Genomic DNA, 20,230 nt, shown 5'->3' on the forward strand with positions numbered 1-20,230 from the left:
TCTGCATGGGTGTTGTGAAGTTTGCCACTTCTGTCTTAAGCGTGAAGTTGGCTTTGGAGAATTTTTTTACAGTGTTATCCCTAATGGGGGTTGGGGCGGGATGTGGATGTCTAGGGTGATTAGCTTGTGGTCGGATCTGACCAACAAGGAATTGACCTCTAATGTGGAACACCGGTTGCCCATGTTGGTAATGATCAGGTCTAGGATATTGCTTTAGTGACTCTTAGAGTAACTTCCCTCTCCTGCACTGTCTCCACAATGATGGTAACAAGGGCAATGAATAATCTTCCACTGGGTCTCAGCTGGCAGAGACTGCAGCTGAAAACACACCATCCTCTCCTCAAACCTTTTTTCTCCTCCTTTTTGTGTCCAACCCCACACCTGTTGGGTTTTCAATCATTGCTTCACCATTGTCTTCCTTCTATTTGTCCAATATCTCCTTTACCATTGCGCTCCCTCTCCCTCATGACATTACCACATATTCTTTCAGTCACATCTAGCTTCCCTGGTACTAACCAAAGACTTTGATTTTCCTTTTAGGTCACTTACCTTGTTGCCTAACTTTATTTCTCTTTACGCTTAAAAAATGGGCACCTGTCCAGAAAACAAAAAAGTTCCTGAAATCTACCCTACTCATTCATTAGTTATTCACAATCTACTATTCTTTCTGCTTGCTTCCCCTTTTCATCTCTTTTATATAATCTCATTTCCAACATTTAATTTGGTTAAAACTTGATTACAAAAAAAAAAATAAGACGTCCGTATAAGACTTACAAGTGCATGATGGTTCACAAAGAGCACTGTTAATGTCCATATGCAGCTGGCAAGTACTGGCACTGCTCATTGTGTACCAATGATTAACTAGAGAAACTATCATCTTCCCATGTAATTGACCTCAGCTGCCATTGTTCACAGAAATAAGCTGAGTGTTATTGCACAGTGATCCGCATATACAACACAGGATAAAGCTGACACCTTTAGTGGGACTGCTTCCATAGTTCTACCTGTAAAAGAAATGCTTTTATACAGAGCACATACAGAAGTTTGAAGTTTTAATTCGCCAGAAGATTGAATGATTTTTTTGTCTTTGTTGTACATATGCAAAATGAAAGAATTAATCACCTGCTATGTGTTTCACTGACATCTTCAGTGTGACTGCTTTCATAGCTCAGCCTGTAAACAAAGTGCTTTATACAGTCCAAGTGGAGAGTGTTGAGGGTTAAAGCTCCTTCAAGGTTGAATATAGGTGCATTATTGTTAGTGTAAGGTGCTTGTATCATGCCATTTGCATTATAGTACATATATAATGGCCAGATTCTGCTGACATCATACCTAATTTGGTTAATATATCTTGCTACTTTTCTGTACCCCGACATTTATGTTTTTTTTTTTTGAAAGGAACACACAAAGGGATGAGGCATAACCAGTTTATTTCCACACAATATTGTTTCATTACAGTTAATGTATTTAATCACTCACCAGCACTTGCTGTAGAAAATCCACCTCCATGAATATAGATAATAGCTCTCCTTAATTCCTTTGTTTTTCTTTTCAGCACATACACACGCACAGGTACACCACTAAATATTGTATCTGTTACTGTAATGTTCTCGTCTGTTATTGCTGGCACATACTGTGCATCTGTGACCCATTGCATAACATGCATGTAATGTTTTAGATGAAACATTTCAGCAGATTCTGCCTACATTTAAAAAGAAATAAATATAATCGCTACATAAGTCAAGCTGAGAGGAAGTTACTTTCAAATCAATACAATGTTGTGCATTATAAACAGGACAGACACTACAATTTTTTATAGATTTTTACATTTGATATAAGTATTGTTATCAACAAGAATAATCATGCAAAAATGTAAAAATGTTTTATTTTTTCCATGACTACCATTTTTGTTAGAAGAACACTAAGAGACACTTTCCTGAGGTACAATGAGGCACAAAAGTCTTCAGAGTAGCTACTGTGTGGCATAATTAGACAGCCTAGTGAAATCCTATCACATACAAATGGAGTCACGCAGTTAACATTTCTGCACCAAGACAGCCAAAATACTGGTAGGATACAAGAATGCCCTGGCTGAAAAGAAATACTGTTACAGAAATAATGTAGCATTATTTGTCTGTAGATATCCACACACCTGGATTATTAAATGTCTTGCTTTATTTTTTTCACCGTATAGCTAATTTTATGTAACCTGGAGCTTTTCTCCTCTGGTCTCTGCTGAAAAAGAGCTTCTGGCCCAGCCAGACTAACATGGTTAACAAATGTTAAATAAATTAATAAATAAAATAAATGTTAGCCAGATTGCTGGTGCAGAGGTTTTGCTCCAGACTGTGGTTCCACTGACCAGGGTTTTGAAATGAGCCAAAGTAGCTGTACCCAGTCAATAGAGATACAGGACAGAGTATGTTTACGGATCCTCACTCCATTGAGGGTTGGAATGCAGATGTTCTATTAGTGGGTCCATGACAAGACAGGGAAGAATGGCATGTGCTATAGTAACATGGGAGGCATAAAGCATGCAGTGTTACTGTAATATAGTCCATTTGGGAGACAATTAGAAATTTGGGAAGGGATATCTTCACAGTCGCTGGTTTTGACTTCAGGTGACCTTCTTTTTGTGTGCCAATAACTTCCTGAATGGACGGACTTCGATTTTTTCAGTCTAGACCAACAAACATGTCATTAGCTGATAAAGCCACAGTCATGTGATGATGTCCTTGTTACACTGAGGGGCTAATAGTAATGCACTACTCCATTATGGAAATACAAAGAAAAGCCATGCACATCAGAACAGATGAGATCTAACAAGAACAGGGTCATGAGGTAGGATTAAGGGTATGATAGGGCAGGTCTACTGAGGTGTGTAAAGAAAATTAAGTTTACAGAAAATGCATTGTCAATCAGATAACACATCTACAACTGGGCTGTTATGATCCAAAATGGTTATGATTATAAACACTAAATCAAGTTTCAAAAAGCCACAACTGGAATTCATATTACTAATGCAAACTAATTCCTAAATTATTTCAAAGATCAACATCGCAAGAAACCTTGATAAAATCAAAATATGGAGTGACATCTGTAGGAATAAAATTTCTAAGGACTGAATGAGTTGAACTTTTAATGTGTGTGTGTGTGTGTGTGTGTGTGTGTGTGTGTGTGTGTGTGTGTGTGTGTGTGTGTGTGTGTGTGCACACGCGTGCGCACAAGTGCGTGATTTGCCATATTAAACTACTTACAATGCATCTGTGCGTGGAAAAGTATTACACCTTCATCAAATCCTGTGACAGAACAGGAATTTATATTTTTATCTATATCCAACTACATTTATATCTCCCAATCCTTGTAGTGTGAACCTTTCTCAATGCTGTGCCTATCTCTTTTATAAAGAATCAATATTATTACAAACTTTGAGATGTGGCATTGGCACTTTAACACTGGCAGACAGAATAAAGTCTTCCTGTGTTTTTAGAAGGTATGTTCATAATCCATAATAAATAAATGTGCTGGAAAAGGTTAAAAGAGTAAATTCAGAAATTAGTGGACCTAACTTTTTCTTAAAGAATTTGAAGAAACAGAGAGGCACAGTACACATGTAGTAGATTACCTCATGGAGATAAAAGAGGGGTCAACATGAGCAAGAAGGACAGGAGTGAAGTTAAGGGCACTGACATAAGACTGTAGGGGATGTTTACTTCTGGATCTGTAAAAATATTCCTTTATACAGAAAAATATGATCCCAATAAACAGAATAATGCATCAGATATTGAATATGGAATCAATATATGCATCCAAGAATATATCTGTCAGGTGGACAAAGGATTTCACAGAAAGATGGGAATTGATAGGAGAAAAACTTTTAAAAAGACAGATATATTGGCACATTGCCTATTGTTGTGTGCTAACACAAGAATAATTCCTTAGGAAGTGAAGAGTCTTTGCGTATATCAGATTGCTGTAGCTGAGCCTGAAACACAGGCCCTAGTGGAAGCCAACATCGCCTACAACCATTCATTTTAAAATGTTGCTGCTGTTTTAGGATGAAAAAAAATAGGTAAATTGTTAGGTGATAAGGTAATATTACCAGAATGTAAAAAAGATGCATATGAGGGTCTGAATAGCTTCTTTTCAAGTCCGGCTGAAGATATACACTTGACCAGGTCATACAGAGTTGGTCTTTGGAAAAAGTATTTTGCTATCAGTCTGTGATACAACTTCAAACTTCGACTAATACAGATTCCTAGCTTAAAAATTCAAACAGCTCACTGACCCAAAAATGCGCTTCAAAATCATGCAAAGTAACCTTACACTATGTGAAAATATTTTAAATTGATCATTCCCAGAGTAACTTCCTGAATTTAAAACATCCACTCACCTTCACTAGATATAACTGAGTCTTCAGAATGACATTATTTGTATTGGCTTGCACATATTGGCTCAGACGGACAGAATTCAAATGAATAAAATATCTGTAGAATCTGCCAGTGAGATAAGAGCAGCACAACAGGTTCCAGTCTTCCACTGACAGTGATGGGGCAACTGGTCTGAAGCATTATCAGTTCCTTTTAGTGTAGTCATAGTACAGCTGCAGTCAGAACTTCAAAGTATTTCCTGCTAGCCTGTTGTTGTGTTCTTATTTTACACAGCAAGCATAGTGCACTGACTACAAGTTCCTGTATTATGTGCTGTCCATTTAAAAAATGTATAGATTATACCAAGAAAGGCTCTATATAGAACTTTTTATACATGTAAATAATAATAGCAGACCATATCTGTGATGCCATCTTTCTACATGCTAAAAGTGAGGCTTTTTATGGAAACATATTTCACAGGATGTATTTTGCTAAACATTTTAAAACTGAGTGTTATGCAATTATATATTTTTTTCTTTATTTAATATTATATTATATTATGTTATATTACATTAAGGTGTTTTCAGATACAGAGTCATGCTTTTATGTGGCAATTAGAAAACAGAAGATATGTTTTTAAATGACTGGACACTTGAGGAATGTCATTTTTTTACAGGGAACATCTGTCCCATATAGGACTCTACTGAAAACAGAGACAGTTGGCAACCATTTTGAAAAAGTAAAAAAAAAAAAAAACACTGGTTCAGCCAATGCTGAATAAACATGGCCACTAGTCTTAGGGTGTTGCAGTTGTTACTGGTTTGAACATACTCTCAGAATTATGTAATTGCTCTTATTTTTATGTCTTTACGTACATCTGAACCAGTAAGAAAATAACTGGAAATTCCTTAAGATTCCAAGAGCAGGATAAGTTATTTCTTACACTTATTTCACTGAACTGCACTTCTGAAACGTTTATACTTGTGCTATACAGTTCATTTACTACATTTTTGCACTGTTATAAAGCTTTTTTTTATTGTTTCACTGCATTTATGTACTGTTTTATACTGTTTTAACTGTATTTTTCATTGCTAATTGCATGTTTACTGAATAACTTAACTGTAAACTGCTTTTTCATACTGAGAGTTGTATTTTCTGTTTGTGAGTGCTCTATCCAAGCTTTTCTGTGCATTTTTGATAATTGTCTCTTTACAGTTAAAAGCATTCTCTAGAGTCTGCTCTTTGATCTATTTAAAACTTTCATTTAGTGGCTACAGCTAGGAACTGTAATAGTGTGCATTACTATAATTGCATTTTTATTTAATTACTAAATTGTAAACTGTTTTTTTCATACTGAGACTTGTATTTTCTCTTTGTGGGTGTACTTTCTATGCTTTTAAAGTGAGGTTTCTGTGCTCTGCTCAGGTGGCATAATCTTGATAGAGGCCTGTTGTCTAGGCTGGTAGTTTTGTTTGAATTTCCTGTGTTTCTGGCAGCCATTTTCTGCTGATTATCTTCATTATTATTGGGAGTAACAAGACCTCCTGACCTTCTGTAGTACGAGTGATTGGGTAATAGCAGGGGCTGAGTAGTAATCTGATCTTCCAACTCTTCCATTCTTACTGCTATATAAACTCTGTGTCTTATAAAGGTTGTGCTTGTATTGTTCAGGCTCTGGATTGCATTGCATAAGTGGAAATTCCTTAAGATTCCAAGAACAGGATAAGTTATTTCTTACACTTATTTCACTGAACTGCACTTCTGAAATGCTTATAATTGTGCTATACAGTTGATCTACTACATTTTGCACTGTTATAAAGCTTTTTTTATTGTTTCACTGCATTTATGTACTGTTTAATACTGTTTTAGCTGTATTTTTCATTGCTAATTGCATGTTTACTGAATTACTTAACTGTAAACTGCTTTTTCATACTGAGAGTTGTATTTTCTGTTTGTGAGTGCTCTATCCGAGCTTTTCTCTGTATTTTTGATAATTGTCTGTTTACAGTTAAACGCATTCTCTAGAGTCTGCTCCTTGATCTGTTTAAAACTTTCATTTAGTGGCTACAGCTAGGAACTGTAATTTTTCCCACCCACCCACCCAAATGTTGTGTGTTCTTATACTTGGTGGCTTTGCAGTTGCCCGTCCATACTGTATATTTGATCTGTGACACTCCTCCCAGTCTAGTGTCATTAGTTCACTCAATCTAATAGAGAACATTTGTGAAGGCCAACCCACTCAGATTCTTATCGTTGAATTACCTTCTGTTCCAGCTTTCTCCATTTTCACTTCTACTGGAAAAGAAATCTAAGCTTGCTTCCCCCCTTTCCTGGGGCAGGTCTGGTCCAGATATGCATTTGCTGTGTCCAGGACTGTTTGTGAGCTCCTAAGCACCCCCCCCACTTTACTGGGGTTAAACTATTCCTAGTGCCATAAAGGTTGTTCTTCAAAATTTCCCTTGCAACCAGCCAGCTTTTTAGTTTTAGCACTCAAATCTGTTTCTTTGAGCTCAACACTTGTTCAGAACTTGTTGTAAGCACTAAATAAGTTACAAATTACTACATCACTCAACTTTCCTCACTTGTCAAGAGGAAAACAGATTTTAGTACTTAATAAATAAGCACCTATTCAGACATGTCTAAAGGTCAGCTCCTGGTGTTTTCTCCTGTCTACCTGATGAATCTGGGCATCTTGGGACAATGCAGCAATTGCCTCATGTACACAGACAACCCTCTCCTCCTACCACCCAACACTACGACCTGTGAGAGATGCACTTATATAGCCAAACTGGAAGCAAATCTCTCTTCACTAAAGACTGGCCTAGACAGTCAAGAGGAGAAGGTAAACACTTGCACCGCACCACACTCATCACATAGTCCATCAAAACCTACACCACCAAAACACACACACAGAACCACAAAACACACACCTATGTTTGCAGAGGCTCTCAGTACAAATCTGCCCAAACAACAGAGAACTCAAAGCAGAAATGCAAGCAACCTCCACCCCCCAACACAACCCAAATGACACATAGGCCACATACTCAGTGTGCCACTCAACTACAGCCCATAAGGCATAACGTACCCAACACTCTAGTCATAGGTGACTCTATAGTCAGGCACACTGATGTTCCACTCACCAGGCTAAACAAGGAAAAAGTAACTGTCAGCTGCCTGTCAGGTGCCAGGATCCACCACATGACACACGCACTCAGGTCACAACACAACAAGTACAAATATGACTCTGTCATTGTCCATGTTGGTGTGAATGACCTGAGACATACCTCCCTGGACTACATGAAAAGAGACATGGAGGAGCTCTCCAATCTTGTAGCCCAGGCAGGTATGACCCTAGCCCTGAGTAGCATCCTGCCATCACCCAGAATGATACCACAGTACAAGGACAAAATGATTGTCTTTAACAATTGGCTAAGCTTCTGGTGTCATTCTAAGGGAATCCAGTACCTGTCTGCCTGGGATGACATGATTGACAGACCACGCTGCTTTGCCAGAGATGGTCTGCACCTGTCGCCCTTGGGATTCCTGATACTGGCAAAGGCTCTTGCCACCTCTATAGTGTCTTTTTTTAGGCAAGGTTCAAATGACAAATTCACCACCATAACCGGTACAAGCAAGCAAAATCTGAGGGTAATGCTACTCAATGCTAGAAGTCTAAACCTCAAAATGCACTCACTCGAGGCACTCCTTGAAAAGGAGAACATTGACATCTGTGCAGTGACAGAGACCTGGATCAAAGCTCTAGAGAGCACCCTTGCACTACCAGGGTATAATTCATACCACACCTTTCGGCCACCAAACCCGGACCAAAACACTAAAGGTGGAGGCATGTCCATATTCATTAAGGATATCCACACCTCCAAGCTAGTTGCTCAGCATAATGCATCCGAGATTATCCAAGTTCAACTAACTCTGGGCAAAACCACAATCCAGATTGTATCTTTCTACAGACCCCCCCACCATGCACCAGGATTCCCACTCATCTTTTCTTTATACACTGGAAAATATTAAGACACAACTCAACACTCTAATAATGGGTGATTTCAACTACCCTACCATTAACTGGGAAAACTACTCATGTACCAACTCTTTTGCTCAACGTTTTCTGGAAATCATCAATTCCAACGCCTTGGATCAACTTATCCATACCCCCACCAGGGGCAGCAATATCCTAGACATGGTTATCACCAACATGGGTGACCGGTGTTCCACACCAGAGGTCAGCTCCTCATTGGATAGATCCAACCACAAGCTAATCACCCTAGACATCCACATCCTGCTCCCACCCCCCCATTAGGAAAACAACCGTAAAAAATTTCTCCAAAGCCAACTTCATGCATCTTAAGACAGAAATGGCAAACTCAACAACACCCATGCAGATGGACAATAGAGGTACGACTGCTGATTCCTACACACATGCACTTTATAAGCACTTACACGAGTGCATGGATCGTGCTATCCCTAACAGAACCAAGATGCTATCCTCCAAAAAAAGGAAGCCAATCTGGTGGTCTTCTGCCATAAATAAACTCTACAACAGAAGAAAGAAACTGTTGCAAAAAAGAGTAAAATCCCATGATTGGAGGAACTCCCTGGTCACTCTCAGTAAGAAGCTGAGATCCCTCATAAAATCCTCCAAAGCTAATTATGAAAACAAAATTGCCACTGATTCTAAAGACAACTACAAAGCATTCTATAGCTATGTCAATAATCTCAATGTTAACACTCAGATCTGCTCTGAGTTACGGCACAATAACACTAAATATACAGAACCAACTGATATTGACAACATCCTGGCAGATAGGTTCAGTGCTAACTTTACCCCCCTCTCACCCCCTAAAGGGCCCATATTTATACCAGAAGAATGCAAAGTTCCTGAAATCAAGGTTGCACAGGTAAAAACTTCACTCTCCAAAGCCAAGAACACAGCATCCATGGGACCTGACAACATCCCAGGCTGCCTTCTACATGAACTACAGAATGAACTGGCACCCCACCTAAGTACCATGTTCAATCATAGCCTCACCTCAGGATTTGTGCCCATTGAATGGCGCACCGCAACAGTTATCCCAATCCACAAAGGGGGGGCCACAACAGACACCGGGAACTACCGCCCCATTAGCCTGATGAGCCTGGTCTGCAAGGCCATGGAACATATCATCATGGAACTCATAAACAAAAATATGGGAGATCTCCAAACTCTGGACCCCACACAGTTTGGGTTTGTAAAAGGCAGATCATGTCTCCTAAACCTGATAGACTTCTTTGAAGTAGTCAACAAAGCCATACATGATGGTAAGGTGGTTCACACAGCCTATCTAGATCTCGCCAAGGTGTTCAACACCGTCCCCCACTCTGGAATTATAGATAAACTCACTAAACTAGGTACAAATCCCTATGTCACAAGATGGGTTGCCAACTGGCTTACTGACAGAACCGACACTGTGAAAGTAGCAGACTCCAAATCAGACTTCAGACCAGTTACAAGTGGAGTACCACAGGGTTCAGTCCTGGGTCCTCTCCTGTTTGATATCTACTTCCCTGAAGTACAGGCTAACGCAGAAGCTCTTTGGCTAACTAAATTCGCAGATGACTGCAAACTAGGAGCCATAATCGAAACTCCTAATGATGTGGACATCCTACAAAAGGGCCTCACTGAGACAGATGCCTGGTATCAAAGACATGGTCTCAAGCTCAATGCCAAAAAGTGCATTGTCATCCCCTTTGGTAAAAACTCTGTACCCATGAACTACCACATAGGAGGTAGTCTACTTAACACTGAAAGTGTGCTAAGAGACCTTGGGACACAGATGGACAGTAGTCTCTCCTTTGATAATCACATCACCACAGTGGTCAGGAAATACTTCTACATGGCACACCTCATCACAAAAGGTTTCTCATCCAGAAAAAAAGAGGTCATGTTCCCCTCTGCTCATCACTCATTAGACCCATTATAGAGTACAACACCCCTTTTGGTATGTACCTCACAAGACATCAACAACAACTGGAAAGACCGCAAAAATACCCCACAAAGAGGATTACTGGCCTCAAACAGATGCCTTATACAGACCGTCTCAAAAAACTCCAGCTTTACTCCATCACATATTGCCTACTCAGAGGCGATCTCTGCCTAACATACAAAGCTATGTCAAACCCAGAGCTGTTGGACATGCTCCACTTAATGAAATCCCAATCCCTCCAAGCAACATGCTCTAGGGACCTAAACCTTGTCACCACAATAAACAGAACATGCTGGAGGGATAGATTTCTGTCCCAGAGACTTCCCATACTCTGGAACAGGCTACCTATCTATGTCAAACAGAGCTCCTCATTAGCACTATTCAAGAAAAATCTTGATGATTGGATGGGTAACAGGAAATTCACCCCGGGGATCACTTCTGTGGTTCTGCTTGGCAGGGGCACAGGAAAATAATTTTCTTGGGTGGCGAAAGCCAGGGTTCCTTTTTGGCTAGGTTTGTATAGGCCCTAGGGCCAATAGCCTAGTACCTACCTATGAAACTATAAACCTTGTGCAACATACTGTTTATAAAGTACTGAAAGATTACTTCCTTTTTACTTTCTAGATGTTGCATATCTTTTTTTTTTTTATTGAGCACATCCATAACCACCGCTTTTCATTTTTATTCACAATGCAATCTACATTCAGCCTTTAAAATACTTGTAAGGTAAAACATTTTATTTTTCAGATTCTTCAGAGCTAGAAGAAAGGAAATATTAGTTGTACTAAATTCTCAGAACATTTTCTCTATGATACTTAGCCACTGAAGTTACATTAATCTCCACCATACCTCTTAGCACAAGAAATCTGGTGAAAGGCCCAAAATCGCAGACAGATTGTAAACATGCTTTTTATCATTTTAAAAAGTTAATAGAATGGCAAGATTCGTTTTAGTGTGCACTTTCTGAATGATATGAAGTCTGAATCATAAGTGTTTATTATTAGGAGAGACTGCAGTCCTCAATGATTTGCCAGGCAAACCTCACATTTTATGAGGTACTGACCAGAAATATGAGGCAAAAATCTGGACATTCTGTGAAACTCTGGACTGTAAAGAGATATAATCTCCACATGACAGAGCTGAAACAAAATAGAAAGAGACTAGGCTCCAGATAATGATAATACTAGTATTAGAAGGAAGTGCAGGCCTTCAGTATCGGCAAGGACTGGAAATAGTTACAGATGAAAACACTAGGAATTCCATTAAACGTCTTCTCCTGGATAAATCAAGAAGTAGCCATTGTGATATCCATGCCTAGAAATTTATGACCGCTTTCAGCAATTAAGGAAGACTATGGAGGACAGCAGTATAAAGACTTCTATTTCAAAGGCCATACTGCTATTCTTGATAACTGGGCATGCAGCCTTTTCCTTCATTGTTAACAAAACTGCAGTCCTGTATCAGTCAGCTTCTTTAAATCCTTCTGCTATTTCTGAGTCTTTCTTTTTTCTCCATTTTCAGGTATGTGAGCATTTCGGTGTACCTGTCAATGCAGGCTACTCTATCAATTGCATATTGAGCCAAACACACATACCTGAACACTCACAAGAATTGTTGCCCTTCCTCTGAGTGTTGTACAAATAGAATAGACCAGTACCACCCTCTCCCTCAGAATAGAAATACCCATTCTCCCCATACCAGCATGTGTCACAGCAGCCACGTAAACTCAAGTAATCACCTGTTTTATAGTAGAACTCTACCTCTCTACAAAACTGGAGCTCATTTAATGAGTCTTTCTTTGAAGTTGAATTTGTAACCCTGTCTTAAATGTGACAGAACTTGAAAAGATCCATGAGGAAATCTCCTTGGAAAGTTTTTTTTCTTGCTTTTGTTATTTAATTTGAGGAAAAAATGGTCAAGTAAGGCATACTCAAAAGTAAAGAGGGACAGTACAACTTGCATCACATCTCCTTGACTACTTGATATACTTTCAACTTCTTACCATATATGACTTAAAGCAAGTATTTCCATTTAACAACTTTAGAAGATGGGCAGATTAAGAAGTAAAGTTGAAATAGCATGCACAACTAATGAAGTGTAAATGCTTGCAAACACCTAGAGGATTTGGAATTATTTTTTAATGGATCAATAGATAGATAAATACACACACACACACATATATATATATATATATATATATATATATATATATAATATATGATCTCCTTCAGTCAATCGAACTTTTACAAGTTCGAAGCACATATGGCCGAGACCATATGTTCGAACTTGTAAAAGTTTGAAAACTGATGTAAAACCACAAAAAAAAAAAAAAAAAAAAAATTAAAGGTCTATAGCTACGCCCCCCCCTACACCCCCACCCCCACTTACTTAAATATACCAACTCCGAGATCGCTTATAAATGTTCGATCGACTGAAGGGAACCCCTATATATATATATATATATATATATATATATATATATATATATATATATATATATATATATATATATAATATGTGTGTGTATATTTCATTTGCAGCAGTTCTTATGATCACAATCAGTAATAAGATCCCTTAAGACTAAGTAACTAAGAAAACTATTTGTATGATAGTTTATTTTCTTGTAACACCTGTGGTATGCAAGCTTTATTTTATAGAAAGGTTAAACATTCTGAAGAGCTTTGAAATCTGCTGAGGTTCTTATGTGTCATTTGAAGGTTATTATATTACTTTCATGTATGATTTATTATATGCATGCATATGTACTTTCCTTTATATCATTCATTTTGATTGGGTCAAACAGTGACACAGATCACTCATTCACAACATAAAAAGTAGAGCAGGGGAGTCAAACAAGTGGTCCGCCACACTCCCACATATGGCCCGCAGCACACCCGCTGCTCCGCCGCTTAGTCGGCCTGTCCTCCCATACACAGCAGAGCTACTAGTTAAGCAACCTTACATGAAATCATAACTCCTCACACTCTCATCCTGTCAACATTTCAAGCCATCATTCGGAATACATGCATTCACTCACTCATTCAGAGTGCTCACCCACACAGTCCCTTCAACATTCATACATGCATTCACTCACTCACTCCCATAACACACCCACACAGTCTCTTCAGCATTCATGAATGTATTCACTCACTCACTCACTCACTCACTCACTCACTCACTCACTCACTCACTCACTCACTCACTCACCCACACAGTCCCTTCAGCATTCAGATATGCATTTACTCAGTCACTCACTCACTCTGATCGCACACCCACACAGTGTGTTCAGCATTCATACATGCATTCACTCACTCACTCACTACAGTCACTCACCACACAGTCTCTTCATTGCCATTCCTGTGCCAAACATACCTCTCACCTGTCTGGAATTTCACAAAAAGTCCAGATTTAAATAATACTATACCTTTACTGCCCTGTTGCTACATTCATAAAGGCAAGTGAATAGTATAATTTGTCTTGTTTTAGTATTAGAAGTACAGCACCTGTATACCAATAATGTGCAGTGCATGTTTTCTTAATTAGCAACTTATTTTCTTAGAGTTTTGCAAGTTCATGATCAGACAGTTTGGATAGAAGTTTTACAACTTTACCATGGAGTAAGAGGGTCAGGAACCGTGCCTCAGGAACCGTGTCCAGAGCCTTTGGTGAACATCATACTGTTTACATACCATCTCAGACATATGAATGAAACTATCAAAATTATCCCAGTCTGTAAACTGTGGAAGAAATGTACTGACTTTTGTTGCTTCTAAGGTTTGGTTACTCCCTTCCCCATTATCTCCATGGTGAAGTGTCAGCATCTCCTTTTCATGTTGCCTCTGCCTCTCCTTCTCCTCAGCTTCTATTTCCAAATGCCTGGCCTCTAACTCAAGACTCTTTAGCTCCAGATAGATTTTTAAGTCCTCTGTAGAAAGGTAGAGCTGTCCATTCTCTGAGTGTTGCACATCTCCACGGCCAGTCTGATCATCCTCCTGGTTGCTATTCTCGACTGCAGCTGTGACTAAAGCTGCAATCATGTCTGCTTTAGTCAGGTTTCCATGGACCAGTTCTTTAGCCTGGCACATCTCAGCCAACTGGCTCCTTGTCAGCTTGCAATACTGCTCTGCTGACATGCTTGCCTGCTCTCCCTGACTAACTAAGCTAACAAAAGAAATACAGTAAGTGTTATACAAACTCTGAATATTCACTGCATGGCTGATTTAGAGTAGAAAAACACCTTCAGTGATTACTGTACACAAGCTACAGGAATTCACTATCCACACCACTACAAGTCAATTCATATGTGATGTGGCTAAGTCACCACTATCAAACAATTAATATGTGAAGTGGCTATCCCACCACTGCTAAACAATTAATTTGTGATGTCTCTGCACTGGCCCAGTAATCAAGGAGCCTCTATCTTCACCACTAACACAAGTTAGGGACATGCACATTGGGAGGATGAACAGTACACACACAGTAAAGTACAATTTCCCTTAAGAGCACACAGAGAACACAGTCAGTCTGGGGCTGGTTTCTTCCTGTCTCTCCAGATCTCCAATAAGACTCCCCACTGGCTCAGCTATAGGGTTAAGAGCTCAGCCGAGTGGTCAAGCCAAAACATCCAGCACCCTCTCTGTCCAACCAGTACTTCGGGTCCCTGCCCAAGTAGCTGACACACACACACACACACACACACACACACACACACACACACACACACACACACACACACACACACACACACTTTGAGATTTGAATTATATACACACACAGACACTCCTGGGAAAGGCTAGCACAGGTTCACTAGCAATGCCCCCTTCTGCCCAGACTATAAGGTAGAAATCAATGCCCTTACCAAAGGGTGTCCAATTCTACTTTGTAATGTTACTATTATCCAAACAGTAGGTGAGACTAAGACTTGAAGGCTATTGGATTGGCTTGTACAGTATCACCAAATACATGCAAGTACTCTAAGAGCTTAAATCTCTTACACAAAATCTCTCTTATCTCTACACAAAATCAGCCACAATTAAAAGGTTTAAATATTTAATAATAAATGATAAACGCACAAGGAAATACTCATTAACTCAGCACAGTGACAATAGAGTTCAGAAACACAGGCAATATTTTAAAACAACATTGTAGGACAGTATCACATAAATGTAGAAAACATCTACACTAATCTTGCTATATTTCTATCTATCTCTAAGAGAAACTGTGTTCTAAATATCTTACTTACAGAACAAGGTAAAGTGCTGGTGAGTTGTTAGGTCCAGAACAAGATACAAAATTCAATATTTCTCTCTGAGATAGTTCTTAAGTTAATAATAGACATTACTCCTGAATCATCTAAGATTACATCATTCTTGTCACCTCTGCCTAATTTCCCAGGCTAGCAGGAACTTAAATTTTTAACATGTCTATGTTAAGAATACTTATCTCTCAGAAGCTGACAATTCTCTCTTAGAAGCTTGCCTGAATTGGAAGTCGTAAAACAATTACCTTGGAAACCTTTAATTGCTTCTGTTTCCAGACAATAGAAAGAAGCCCCTAGCCTAGACACCCTGTCTCTTAGCTTGAGATAAACTGACTTTATAACACATCGTAAAACTCTTTACTTATTTTCTTAGAGTTTTGCAAGTTATCTCTGCATATCCCAATTTCTACTATGAAGCATACATTTACAAAGACATAGAGTTTATACACATGTCTATTTTTCAGCAGTGTGCACCGTGGTTACAATCTTGAGATCACTACAGAATATATCGTTTTCTTACATTTTTTAAGGCAAGCATACAAATCATATTACTATTCACCAATGACATAGAATTATTTACAAAATTCTATCTAGGTGGGCTGGCAGTGTCACAGAGCTCCAGTGTAATTCAGAGTTGAAGGATAAGTTTTCTAGTGTTGATATTAACACATTTTATCGGTATGTTGGGCCAACATATCCCCAAATTAAATGTTTGGCCTCAAAGATCATGTCAGTGTTCAGCAGTACCTATGTCTGTGACCACCTCTTTTCTGTGATGAACTTGAACAAGCCTTGACTCAAGTCTCAGCTTAGTGATGAACATCTCAACTCAACACTGAAGGTGGCCACTGCTCAATCCTTAGTGCCAAACATTGATACAATTGTGCAGGCCGAGAGATGCCAAGTGTCTGGGAGCAGTTGATCCAGGAATTAAGGTAAATAGCTTGATTTTCTTGGCTAAATTGACCTTTTTATTATTATTATTATTATTATTATTATTATTATTATTATTATTTTTACATTACTCCTGTAATGTGGTCTCGATATGATAATTACCTGGTCCTCGTACTGTATACTCTGATGAAATACGGCCCACTGGGGTAAATGAGTTTGACAACCCTGAAGTAGAGGGAACATTGTACACAGGCAGCAGTATGCCCTTTCTTTATCCACAGAGACTAGAATGCTTTTTGAATGAGAAATTATGTAGTCTCAGATTTTTATATTTTACTGAACTAAATGACATGAACTTGGCAGTAAATGCACACTATAAAGAATGAGTCTGGTCAGAGGAATAGCTAGATGAATTAGTGTTCCAGGAAGTTTTCCAAACAGGCACCTCTTCAAACTAAATCAGAGGAGCAAAAAAAAAACAAATAAATAAACCTCCTCACACCTCTTAATTTCCCTATCGCTCTGCTACTGCTCTGTTTAGTCAGTTACAACATTCATTATTTAAGCATCCACTTCAACATCAGATTAGACTATGTAATGACTTGAGTCTAGACAGCTGCCCATTTTGTCCTGCCTGAGCAACAGTTCTAGGGCTTATAGCTGTCATTGCAACAAGTATGAAAAAAATGAACTGTTTAGGTGCATAATGCAAGTGTTGTAAATGAGAAACTTTTTGTGGTTTTGTGCATGTGCTGCTGTGTATTGCATATTTTCTCACTTTATGTTTATATCTAGCCATTTGTGCTTATGTCCATGTCTATCAATTTGTCTATTTATCTATATAAGAGTATATAATTGATTATGGCAAATGAGTTTCATCATTCGAAAACACATAATAAATTCTCATTGATGATAAATATTTTTGAAAATAAAAATGCAGATGTAAGCAAAAGAATTAAATTTGCATTCACCAACAAACATAAAATAATTTATCAGCACGCAACTCACTATACTTCCTTTGAGTATCTAAACTATGGAACTTCATCCCAGCATACTTAAAACAAACAAAGAAGCTGTCCACCTTTAAGCCATTTCCAAACCAACACCTAGAATAAATGTGATTGTGAATAAGCTGCTCACCTGGGTGACTCTAATTTCCTTTGTCAGCTCAAACCCCATATACTTTTATAACCTCTGTTCCGTTCTACACAACAAACTTTTCTAACATTTTTCCACAACTTCCAATTTATGTTAATCCTCACTTTACGTTTCAATTTATTTCTGGCCTTCCCACTGCATCCATCTCGTTCAAATACTATGCACCACTCTCTTCTAATTAAACATTTATGTCAGTATGTACTGTACTATTCTTTCCCCAGTACCCTTTGCTCAGTAACCGTGCAATGCATTTCTCCATATTCTAGTTTTAACTATTACCTACCCACTTGCTAATGCTTCACAAACCTTACCTCAATTTCATTTATTCATAACTTCTATAATGTAGCCTTCTTTCCCTTTGTCTCTCATATCTAATATTTGCTTGTCACTTGTATCACATATAAACTAATTGCATAATGCTTATACACTGAATTTAATACTGTGTATGAAGTCACCACAGAAAAAAATACCTGTTTTAGTTTTGTATAGTGCCACTTTAAAACAAGTACATGTTTGTATCAAGATGTCTAAAGAGCTATTTATGTAATGAACCTTAATAAATCAATTGTGCTGTAAAACTTGTTTTAAATCAATCTCCAGGAGTTTTTCTCCATTGCCTCTATAGAAAATGAGCTTTACTTAGTTAGATTTTCCTAATCAACAAAGTCAAACAAGCAAACAAATACATGCATGCATACAGACCTACATACATAAATAAATACATTTAAATAGGAAGTTTCACTCTCCACTCCCCTCAACTTAAACTAACTCCAGATTCATATGGCCCGAGGAAAAAATGTAAAGAAATATCAAATCTGATGGACAGCTGCAGAAATTCACCTGTGATATAAATATGTTGAGCATAATGGGAAAACATTTTATAGATACATAAGGAGTAAAAGACATACAAATTGCTAAACTGTGATAGATTCTAAAATTTATTCTCAAACACAACAGATTATAGATATATTTATAAAATCTTATGCAAAACATTTTGTCTCCACAAAGTGGGTGATAAGTTGTCCTAGTGTCATCCAGGTAACTTCAGATACTGAAGTCAAATTATATTATATTGAAAAAGAACTGCACAAACTGGATCCAAACAAAGCACAGGAGGAAACAGAATTAGTAATAATCACCTGAGAATGCTTCAGCAAGAACTTATATTACCATTACATCTGTTATTTACTAGGTCATTTAAATATGGGGGGATTCCTCAAGATTGGAGACATGCTTATTAAACCTGTCTTTAAGAAAAAGGGGAGTAGAGCAAACCCAGAGTCATACATACCCTTAAGTAATCTTTCATGTTGTGGAAAAATGATGGGGAAGGTAATATTTGATAAGATAATGTCATTATTGGATAGGTTGGGACTTGAAACCATATATCAGCATGCAAATGCTAAAATAGATTATCTATTACCACCTGTAACATGATGTTCTATAACAATATAATAACAGCTATGAATGAAAAATTATGCTGTGATATAATTTATCAAGATTTAACTTCAACATTTGACAGGGTCATACACAAAGCACTGATCAAAAAATTAGTATAACTAGGTATTGATGTACGCAAATAAGGCATGGCAAGTATCATTTAGTAACTAGGCAGGTGAAATTCTTGGTTACAGTCAGGTTGCCCTACATGGCTCTGTCCTACACCCTTACTTGTTTAGTTTATATCTTTCAGACCTAACTTTTTTCTTCTGAGGTGTTCTGCAGTCTATATGCAGATGACCGGAAATTGGGTAAAGTGATTACATGTGTAACTCATAAGGCATGTCTGCAAAAGAACTTGACTAAACTGACCATTTAAGCACAGGAGAATAATATGCTGATAAATATATCAAAAACTAAGTAGCTGAGACTTGGGAGACATGAACTGAAAGGTGAATATTTAATACAGCACGCAGTGATTGAAACTGTAGATTCATTTAAGGACACAGGTATATGGGCAGATCCAGTTTTGGGTTTTTCTAATCATATCAACTAATTGGTTAATGATAGTTATAAAACTAAAACTATAGGCTGCATAAAAAGATTTATAAAGTCTAGGAAATCAGAAATGATGAAGTCATTGTCTGGATAAAAAGATTTATAAAGTCTAGGAAATCAGAAATGATGAAGTCATTGTCTGTTAGTTATATTAGACCCAAACTTGAGTATGGAATACTTTAACAAAGTTGTTTTTGTGTTTAACTTACCTGTTTAACTGTTGTAGGCTACACACTTAAGTGTGATAGCCATTTCTGTGCATTTAAAGTGTTTTTGATTGTATCTGCTTTATTTTCTGAAAAAAAAAACAAATAAATAAAAAAAAAATACTTGTTTTCCACCTTTCTAAGCTAGTATAGTCCAGTTTTCAGGTTAGTGCTGAATTCAGGGCTGTGTTACAAGTTTCTGTGTTTGCCCATACCTTACTTGAATAGAAGGAAGTTTCTCTGTTCACTGTGAGAGAGGGAGCTTTGAGCAGCCTATCTGTCACTGGAGGAGTGGTTTCAGCCCAGAAATTAGTAGTTTATTGGCCATTTTGGGCTAATTTCTATCTCTTTCATTTCCCTGCTATA

At 38.0% G+C, this 20,230-nt stretch overlaps 1 protein-coding gene across 1 annotated transcript in view; it reads right to left on the minus strand.

Annotated features, from left to right (window-relative positions):
- LOC122801056 (arylacetamide deacetylase-like) overlaps positions 1-20,230 on the minus strand; it is a 491,398-nt gene that overhangs the window by 325,556 nt on the left and 145,612 nt on the right. The window contains exon 2 of the mRNA XM_044070539.1: positions 1,480-1,702. Coding sequence (XP_043926474.1) covers positions 1,480-1,702 — 223 coding nt within the window. The remainder of the gene's footprint in view (positions 1-1,479; positions 1,703-20,230) is intronic.

This window comes from Protopterus annectens, chromosome 4.part1 (genome assembly GCF_019279795.1).
Source record: "Protopterus annectens isolate FY-2018-M chromosome 4.part1, PAN1.0, whole genome shotgun sequence".
In the NCBI taxonomy this organism is placed as follows: domain Eukaryota; kingdom Metazoa; phylum Chordata; order Ceratodontiformes; family Protopteridae; genus Protopterus; species Protopterus annectens.